Source organism: Microtus ochrogaster, chromosome 24 (genome assembly GCF_000317375.1).
Source record: "Microtus ochrogaster isolate Prairie Vole_2 chromosome 24, MicOch1.0, whole genome shotgun sequence".
NCBI classification, from domain to species: Eukaryota; Metazoa; Chordata; class Mammalia; order Rodentia; family Cricetidae; genus Microtus; species Microtus ochrogaster.
In genome coordinates, this window is record NC_022024.1 from 18,053,478 (window position 1) to 18,064,189 (window position 10,712).

General features: G+C 35.7%; 1 protein-coding gene across 2 annotated transcripts in view; it reads left to right on the plus strand.

The window, feature by feature from the left end:
• The window catches only part of Otogl (otogelin like), a 120,980-nt gene extending 110,714 nt beyond the window's left edge, over positions 1-10,266 (plus strand). For both annotated transcript variants that reach the window (XM_005358092.2, XM_026784580.1), the window contains 7 exons: positions 1,342-1,405; positions 2,549-2,727; positions 3,163-3,267; positions 4,253-4,372; positions 5,482-5,527; positions 9,287-9,366; positions 10,066-10,266. In XM_005358092.2, the coding sequence (XP_005358149.1) occupies positions 1,342-1,405; positions 2,549-2,727; positions 3,163-3,267; positions 4,253-4,372; positions 5,482-5,527; positions 9,287-9,366; positions 10,066-10,266 (795 nt within the window). The remainder of the gene's footprint in view (positions 1-1,341; positions 1,406-2,548; positions 2,728-3,162; positions 3,268-4,252; positions 4,373-5,481; positions 5,528-9,286; positions 9,367-10,065) is intronic.
• Positions 10,267-10,712: the final 446 nt, after the last annotated feature.

Consider the following 10,712-nt stretch of genomic DNA (forward strand, 5'->3'; position numbering starts at 1 on the left):
TATGCTTATGAAGATTAAAGGCATTGTGAAAAAGGAAATGCTTACAAGAAAACACATGAAAATTTAAGCCTGGCCCTGTGATTGCTTAGAGCAGTGGTTCTCAACCTTCCTAATGCTATGAACCTTTAATATAGTTCTCATGTTGTAGTGAGCCCCCACCATAAAATCATTTCATTGCTACTTCATAACTGTCATTTTGCTATTGTTAGGAATCATAATGTAATATCTGATATCTCCAATGGCCTTAGGCGATCCTTGTGGAAGGGTTGTTAGATCCCTAAAGGGTTCATGGCCCACAGTTTGAGAACCACTGGTTTTGAGGATGCTAAACTGTTTCCAAAGGGGCAGGTTTGAGTCTCGGTCATGACAAAAAGTTACTAATAGCTTATATAGTACTGTTGGAATCCAGCTTTAATCCTGACCACTTTATATACACTGGCCTATTTATTTCTTTCCATAATGCCAAGTGGCCAGCAGGAACATTATGTCTATTTTATAGGTGAGGGAAATAAGGCACAGATTGGTAATGTGCAGTTGTTCATAACTAGTAAAAAGGGAGCCACGTTGCAATCCTCTTCCTGAGTTGGCTATTAGACACAACCTTAGACTCATTGCTTTTATTCTGCATGCACGTCATAGCTGCCATGCTGGGATGTAGACCTAAGAGCTCTGGACTGCCTCCAGAGAGCAGATGAGCACATTTCAGGGCTGCAAGCTTCTTTTCCTCCAAACTGCCCTCTGGAATCTCAGAATCAAACACATTTAGTAGGACTTTAAAGTTAGGACAAATTATAAACAGCATCATGCCCTCTTTCGTTTATTTAATAGATAAAGAAATTGAAGTTCTAAGAGATTGAATCATCTGTGTTGGGGAGATAGTCCAGTGGGTAAGCTCACTTCACAGTGTAAGGACTTGAGTTAGGATACACAGCATCTATGTCCTTCAACTGTATCCCCTGTCCACAAGAGGCAGAGGTAGAGGATCCCTGGGGTAGATTGGCTACCTAAAGAATTGATGAGTACAAGTGAGTACTCAGTGTGTAAGATGGAGAGTGACCAAGGGAGGTACCCACTGTCTTCTGGTTTCAGCATACATGTACGATCTCAACTACACACACAAGACATACATGTGCCCATACATACGAGCATGTGTATACACATACCCCCATACACGCATTGAATAATCCACAATAACATTTTTATTGTGATTTTTTTTTCCTGAATGCTCATCAAAGCTAAGCCTACCCCTAGAAGGTTTTTTAAGTATCTGGGTGAAATTGCTTGTAATGTGTATTTTCAAAAATGATCATGATAAATCATATGACAATTTCTTTCTCATAGGGAGAATTTGCCACAATAGATCAAAACTTTCAGAGCGACTGTGGATGTGTACAGTATCTTTGTGGTAAGTGTTTTCTTAAATTATTACTTTTAAGTAATAATTGTTTCTTATTTGTGTTTGCTGCTTTGCATTTAAATATGTAAAATATTTTCTTTTAGAAATATGGTATTTATATTAAGTTGATTGCCAGTATTCTAATAAACAACTCTTACTTTTCCTTCATAATATCTCAAAATGTTTTGAGAAATTTGATAAGTCGGAAAAATGAATTTTTCACCCCAGAACTGGAATTATTTTTCAAAGTCACTTTAAAATATACTATCTACACTTTGGTCTTAGCCAAAATGCCTTGAAACACTATATCTGAGGGAAAGGGATATTGGGGGTAGAGACTTGAGGGGAGGGGAAGGAGGGGAAATTGGTCAGTGTGTAGTATATGAGAGGTGGAGAAAAAATTATGCTATCTAAAATTGTGCATATTTTTTCTCATCATTTTATGATTAGTATTATCATTTGAAAGCATTAAGTGCTGTATTTTCCTACATTTAGTGGATTCACAGAATGTAGACTGTTTCTTTAATGGTTTAATTGTTTTAAACCATTTTAAATTTTGTTTAAAATAATTTTGTTTTAAACAGTTTTGTATGAGCAAACAACAAGACCTCAGACTTAGAGGCAAGGAGAGCCCTCTTCCAGCTTGCTCTAATATGCCACCATTCATAGCTGATGGTACATTATCCCTGAAGCACTAAGAATGGAATCATTTCTGTTAGCATAATGATCATTAAAATCACAAAATGTTACAGAGTCCCACAATGAAGGGCATTACTATTACTGATTTAGACTCTGAATCCATCTACATCCACATTAATAGTGGTCATGATCTGTGTTCTGGAGATGGAACAGAAATGCCTTGCTCATTCCTGAGACCTCATACTTCTGGAAGTTGCTATAAAATAAATCTTTTCAAGCATGGTAATACAAGTGATTTTACAGATTAATTTTTATGATATATTAAGGAATAGCTGTGCTATTGGTGTGATTAATGTGGTTAAATAAACTGTTGGGTTGCTAGGTATATGTACCATCTTACTTGATTTTGAAAATTTGGTTGATCACAATGAAAATCTAGTCTTAAATATAAGTTCTATTGATTGGTAAACACAAAAGATAACATTGTGTTTTTTTTTATTGACCATTCTTTAGAAAAAGATGATGTATGTGTGTTTCAAGAAGTATCAGTATTGAATCCTGGCCAATCTCTGACAAAGTATTTGGAAGGGGATTTTTGTTATACAATAGAATGTCTGGAAGATAAAGATAACAATACAGGCTTTCATACTTTTAACGTTACGATGGTGAATTGTTCAAAAGCGTGTGATATTGTAAGTATTCTTATAAGTCGTTCTGGTGGTCTAGTGAGTTTAAAATTTCCAGTTAGAGAGTTTGAGCTTGTAAATGCTTTATGGGTTATACAATTGAATAGCTCCTCAACACTATTATTTTATGAGGTATCTATTTAATGCAGATTTTCGCTTTGCTATGAATGATCTTGAACTTCAAGAGTTGTAACGGAGAGCTTTCTTGCTTGGTTGACCTAAGATTGTCACACCTGTTGGATGATTGTTGCCTGTAGATGTAGAGGTTAATATCTACTTCATTTACACCCTGTCTATCTAAAGAAAACTGGTGTTTTGGAAGTTGCTCACATGCAGTTTTAGAAATGCTTACAGACGTTCAGAGAGAACATCTTCAGAACTAACTCATTAAGATGCTAGTATGGCTGGGTGACTAATACTGTGCCTGTTCATTATATGCAGCACCAGATTTACACCCCATCTCTCAGCGATTATGACTGCTGTGGTACCTGTAGAAACATATCCTGCAAATTTCACATGGAAAATGGAACGTCAGTTATATATGAGGTATGAATTTTTATTTTCTACTAAAAATATCATCTGTCATACCTCTGCCCACATTGCACACTCATACACAGTGTCTACCTCCCACATATTAGTGTATTTGTTGTATCTTAAATTTTTTGATATTTTTGATAATTTTGGAAAAATTTGTTCATATTGCTCCCTAAGGTAAATTTAACTTGTACTCTCACAATTTTCCAGGTATAAGAAATGAGTTCCGGGAAAGGCTGGTATCTCATCAATTATGAAGATATTAAAAATTAGTATTTTATGGAGCCATTAAAGTTTTAGTTTTGATATATTGGATATTGCTATTTTCTAACTTTGCATATTATTTTTTTATCACCCCCGAACTTAAAGATTGGGTTGATGGAAGATCTGATACCTTTGATAAGTTTAGATAGGACCTAGAGCAGTGGTTCTCATCCTTCTTGATGCCGTGACTCTTTAATACAGTTCACTACACTCATGTTGTGCTGACCCCCAACCATAAAATTATTTTTGTTGCTACTTCATCGCTGCAGTTTTTCTACTGTTATGAATCATAATGCAAATATTCTGATATTCTCAGTTATTCTGATATGCGGGATTTCCAATATGTGACCCCCAAATGAGTTTTAACTCACAGGTTGAGAACCATTGACCTAGACCAAAGAAAGTGATAGAGTTCCTCCATTATGAAACCAAACACTTGCAAATGTGTTCTCTCTGTCTCTCTGTCTCTCTGTCTCTCTGTCTGTCTGTCTGTCTGTCTGTCTCTCTCTCTCTCTCTGTGTCTGTCTCTGTCTCTCTGTCTCTGTCTCTCTCTCTCCATATGTGTGCATGTGTGTGATTTTGAGATACAATTGGGGAAATTTTCAAATGGAATATGCCCCAAGGAGCTCTCTGTCTTGTTGTGGACTTGGTTGAATATTTGATGAATTTAGGTGTTCTAAGGAATGTAACAGATCTTGGCATGGATAGCTGTCACTTTCCTTTTCTTTCTCAGGAGGGGAGCTCCTGGCACTATAACTGCACCACGTATGAATGTGTTAGGACTGACGAGGGAGCCACGATTCTAAACTACAGCATGGTGTGCCCTCCTTTTAATGAGACCGAATGCAAACTGGTTTGTACTTCGTTATATCTCAAGAAATTCTGTGTTAACTGTAATCTAGGAAGTACCCATTAGACTCTTTTCCAAGGTCCTACAGACACTGTAGATTATTTGCTATGGTCAATGTTTTTTTTCTTTGCATAAATAAAATATCTGTTGTAGTTCTTTAGTTTGCTATTTTGAATTTAAATTTGACTTCCTATGAATGGATAATTTGTTGTCTCTAGGTTTTTATGTAGATATTGAAGAATAATTGAAAATTCCTTTGGACAGCAAACCCAGACTCCCTTCTAATAAAGATAAATGTGCTACCTAATTGAGTTTTACCTTGTTTTATTAGACAAACACATAGATGTCTTGTGTCATTAATGTACCTTAACCTAGTGACATTTACCTTGCTTCTCTGAAACAGGCCACTGGAGAACTTGGTGCTTTTCCAGATTCTATAGTTTTATTGTATTTCACCCTCTGTTTTCTAAAAGAAAAATCAATTAAGGGGAAGACTTTTAAAGGGTTATGATTTTTATTTTAAATTAAACCTTTTCCAGTGTTAATTACTTAGACAATCAGTCCTTTGTGAAAAAACAGGATTTACCCAGTTGCATAGAGAAAAAGCATAATCTCACAGATGCTTTTCCTCTGTAGTCATACCCTTAATAGTGATGGCCAGCAAGCTATCACATGTACTAAAGTTATATTTAAGTTCTGAAAGATGGGGTTTGTTTGAAAAATAAAGTATTAATGAAAAATGTATCTTCTTAACATTTTATGATATTTAAAAGTTCATTCTAATTTTATAGATTAAATAATTTTTTAGAGTTGAAATAAATGACAATGTGTTAGAATAGCTTCCATTATTTTATTATCTTAAAAATATTTGAAGCATTAAAAATATTCCTTAAATAGCATTTTTTAGTACTTTTTGTATGAAGGTAGAGAAAATACAGTTTTTGAAGAAAATATTGTTACAAAGAAATTCTTATTAGGAATTGTTAACCTTTAATTATTTTTCTATAAAGGCTTTGTGATAACTGATAAAATATTATGAGAGTTGGATTTCAATCCCAGATTAAGAGGAAATGGATAAACACTGTGTCTTTTCCCTTTTTCTCCTTTTCCAGAATGAAGGGATTGTCAAGCTTTATCATGAAGGCTGTTGCAAGATCTGTAAGTAGGGATGGAGTCCATGAAAAAGTAGAGTAGTTTTCATTACTTATGTGGTTGTTGGGGTCTCTGTACGATCTGTTCCTAAACTGTATTTGGTAAGGTCTGTCATTTAAATGCTCTTACAATGTATGATTGATCGTCCTGTACCCCAACTTTTTATATTGTGTGGTGTTCGTAAACATTTTTATTTAGATAAATTCTCATTTCATTTTGGGCATTTCTTTATTGTGGCACTTCTAAAAAAATTAGAGCCTAGTATTTTCTTTAAAATTACAATAATTGTATGTGCATGGGTGTTTTACCTGCATCATGTCTGTGTACCACATACATGCAGTGCTTACAGAGATACAGAGATACCGGATGCCCTGGAGTTACACAAGGTTGTGAGCCATCATATGGGTGCTGGGTACCAAATTCCAAGTCCTCTAGAAGAGATGTCAGTTGTCCAGAGCCACTTGTTCAGTGATTTGGTGATGATGGGCGAAAATTTAGTTCCATTGTGTATAAACACCCTGTCAAGTCATAGATAAGCTGCCGCCCCAAAAACCCCTGAGAAAGTGGAAAAGTTCAGAATTTCACACCTTGATGTCTATTTTACTGTGTGACTTTCTAGCCTCTAGCCTAGGATTTTCACAGGTTTGAGTTTCAAGTTCACTATGGCCTACTTTGCTTGGAGTATGCTCAATTACACAAACTTAAGTAGTTTCTGATAAGAATGACATCGAGACACCAATATGGACATTCAGAAAAGTACAGTATCTTCAGGCCATTTGAACAAATCTTTAAGTCTGTATCTTTGGAAAGTGCCAACAATGAATTATGTTTAAATCCTGTATTTACAAATTTTCATGGTCATTAGTTAGCTACCTGTAATGCGTTTTATATCTGTTTTAATTACATGTTTATTTTCTTGGGATTTTGAATAATTTAAAGACTGACCTAGAATAGAGGACTATTCAACCCACCATTGTTATTTTTTAAAATATGAACGTATATGAATAAAAAGTACGAATTTTAAGAAGAGTTACATAGGTAGAAATTTAAAAATTATATAGATACTTTAGGTAAAGGACATAGTATAATTTTGGTTGATAACATCATTGCAGAGGGATGGATTACTAAATACAAGCTGAAATATTTCTCAAATAAGATTTGTGAGTATCCTGAAGAACTGAATTTCGTGAGTATATAAAGATAGAATATTTATTTTGCACAAAAGTCCACTGCAATAAATTCTGGGAATCTTTTGATTTTCTACGCAAGGAGGCCAAACTTAGTTTGATAGTGTACAAACACCCAATTAGGTCATAGACAAGCATCCCCTCCCCCCCCCCAAAAAACCCAAGAAAGTGAAGAAGTTCAGCATTATTTCACACCTTGATCTCCATTTTACTGTGTGACTTCTAGGCCTGTTATAACACGTGCTCTCACAGAGGAGGTGACTTAAACACCAGAAATGTACTGTTTCAGAGATCTGGAGCTCCCAAACTTTGATGTTGGCAGGCTGCTTTCTAATGAGTTCAGTCAGAAAATAATCTCTGTCCCTGCCTCTGTGTGTGTGTCTGTGTCTGTATGTGTGTGTGCGTGCGCACGCACGTGCTCATGCGCATACATGTACACATGTGTACAAATTTTCCCTTTGATATGGACCAGTCAATCTGCATTAAAATCTCATGTTCATCTCATTTTCATCTGATTCCGTCTGTAATGGCCTGGTGACCAGATAAAAATCACACGTATAGCCCTACTGAACATAAGAAAAATTGATGGACACAATTCAAGTGACAAAAACTATACTAACTGGGCCTTAAGAAAAGTGGATATTTTATTTTCTGGAATCTGAAGAGCCAGCAAATACAATTGTTTTCTGTTCATTGAAAATAAGAAGTTTTTCATTCAGTGTTCTCTGAGTCACATGGGAGCTAAAGTTTGTCGATTATCTACTGTATTGGGAACACAGGAATTAAATTTAGCTGTAGAATCTAAAGAGACTTGTATTTATATATTTATATAGTCTTACTTCTCACTCCTTTGACAGCTTTGGAATTGAATCTCTCCTTTCGGTAGGAGATACAGACACAGTTATATTCCGAGTCAAAGCCCTTATAATTGGCCCCATAATATCGTCCTACATGAACTAATAGAGAGTTAGTGTTTATTTTCTGAGGGCAGACAGGGGAATAACTGGGTTGCTAAACTGGTGAATCCCATACCAGTGTTCCTCATCCTGTTAGACATGCCCAGAGCCTGTTCATAGAGGAAGGTTTAGCTTCCTGAAATGATTAGGAAATCAAGCCCCAGAATAGGAGATATTAATCAAACACGGGTATAGTTCAACTCTGCCCACCTCTTTGAGTTGCAGAATAAGAGAAAATTGCTTTGGTGTCTCTCATCTGGTAGGTAAGGGAACGTGAAGTAGTTGATAGTTCTTTGACCCTAGAGAAGCTTTGTCGCAGCCTGAGATTCTGAATGGCCACATTATGTAGTGGAGACGGCCAGGTTATGTAGCGGAGATTGTAGAATTTAGGTACTATCACAAGTGCTATGAATACCAAACATACTTACAAAGAAATCTGTGAGGAATACACAGAAAATACCTCTAGGAATAAAAGGTTCAACTAACCAGTAATGAATAATGTTGTCCCATATAGTTATTGAATTAATTTTCCAAGGTAATTTAATTTTAGCCAGTTTTAACTGCTCATCTTTCCCCAAACCAGAGTAGTTCAGCTTTACCACTTTGAATTTCTTATCAGTATGTTTGACTAAGACTTTCATGCATAAAGTCATATGAAAATTGATAATGTAACTCCACTATTCCATAAACAAGTATAGTGAACAGAATGAATCAATGACCTGCCCAAGGTAAGAAAACAAGTCGATGACCGAGCGAGGTCTGAATCCTGGCCTTTGGCATCTTATTCGGGGCTTACATCACTGTCAAACATGATTAAACATATATTCCTGGTGATATTATAATATAACTCTCAGTTACATATTGATGCATACTACTGTGTCATGAATGATTGATTATAGGTGTTTTTATTTGAAATCATGAAAGACCATTTCAGGGCCACAGAATAAAGTATAAATCACTCATGTTTCACAAAAGGCTGACAATTAAGTTACTTAGCATAGTAATGAGTACTTAGAATATATCGTTTTTAACCCCAGTTTTATTTAAAAATTGTTGTGAATTAGTGAATTATATTTTCATATTTCATATTTGCACAAATCATAGTTAAATATAAAATTCATTATTTCACATTTGTAATGTTTTTTGACTAATAATGAGAATGATTATTCTAAGATAATGAGTTAAAAAGTAAAATTAACTATGAATCTAGATGATCCAAGTTATAAAAGGAGAAAACAGATATTATGCATGTAATTTCTAAGATGAGAGTTTGAAAAAAAATGACACTGACTATATGTGTTAAATAAATACACCAACTTTCCAATCTAATTCTATTTGTGTTTTAAATTTGGAAAGCATTTTACATGGGCTTGTAATATTTATCGATTATTTTTATTTGTAATTCTGTGGAGGTATGAGAGTGTTCACATGAATGTGGTTCATGGAGGGGCCAGAGGTGTCAGGTCCCTTGGAACTGGATTTCCAGAGAGTTGTGAGCCATTGATATGAGTGCTGGGAACTGAACTCCAGTCATCAGCAATGATTCTTAAGCACTCGATCATCTTTTTATCCCCTTTCTTAGGCTTTTTAATGAACAAATACATTCTCTATTTTTTTTTCAGGCAAACGAGAAGAAAGAATATGCCAGAAAGTGATCATTAAATCAATCATAAAGAAACAGGATTGTTTAAGCCAGAGCTCTGTAAGTGGGAAAATAAAGTTGGCTACATAAAGAATATTTGTGTTTCTGGAAATCTGTGGCAGACTAATATGCCAAGAAAACAGCAACATATAGTATTCAACTTTGAGAGCGTTCCTATCCTCTAATATTAAAATATCTGGTTTCTGAAGAATTATAAATTATTCTTAGCATAAATAATCAATAGTTCTCAGTGATAATTGCAATCTAGAGAGATAAATGCAACCTACATATATTAGACTATTTTCTCTGAGTAAAATTACAGAGCTAAAGACAAAATTGTAGTCAGAGTTTTTACTTTACTCCTTTTGGTATGGTCTACTTAATGCTATGCTGTACTTGTACCAGATCGGAACACCAGGGACAATAGGATTATTGGGCTGGGACTTAGTTATTTCATATTTCTATTCAGTTATGCTTGCACAATTCAGTTTTGAATTATGTAAGCATTTGCTGTATTCAGGATGGCCACATAAAAACCCTTTGGTGTATGTATGAGTCATATTCTAACGTAGTAGTTTCACAATCTTTTAAACATATAAAAGATTGGGGCATGAAATGGTTAAAAAACAACAAAAAACAAACAAACAAACAACAACAAAAAAACCTCTTAGGGACTCTTTGGAGGAATCAAACAACTACCAATGCCGAGCACATTTGAAGATCTTTTTTTTTTTTTTCCCTCGTTATCTGTCTTCGCAGGTGAGTGTGGCATCCTGTGATGGGAAGTGCCCGTCGGCTACCATATATAACATCAACGTGGAAAGCCACCTTAGGTTCTGCAAGTGCTGCCGAGAAAACGGGGTGCGGAACATCACCGTGCCGCTGCACTGCTCGGGAAACGGCACAGAAGTCATGTACACGCTCCAGGAGCCGGTAGACTGCACGTGCCAGTGGAACTGAGCACTTACAAAGGAAGAACTCTGCACAACAGTGCCGTGTCAGGCGACATCAGCTCATCACGCTTATGCAGGCACATGACGGACATACACTATACAACGATAAAGTGTTCCTAACGCTGTTGGAATCGGACAGCCTAACAGTCGGTACAAACTGTGTTTAGTCTCTATAGAAAAATACGATTTATAGTTTTATGTCGGAGAATAAAATTACTCCAAGTTGTTTAGCTGAAATGCTGTTTTCTTTATAATCGCAGTTTTGGGCGAATTAAAATATTCTTATAAAGTAGAAGACTGTGTTGCTGAATTCCTTCCATTTCAGTACCTAGTTCTCTCTCTCTCTCTCTCTCTCTCTCTCTCTCTCTCTCTCTCTCTCTCTCTCTCTTTCTCACACTCACGCACACACGCACACACACACACACACACACATATGATAAATGCAAGACCATC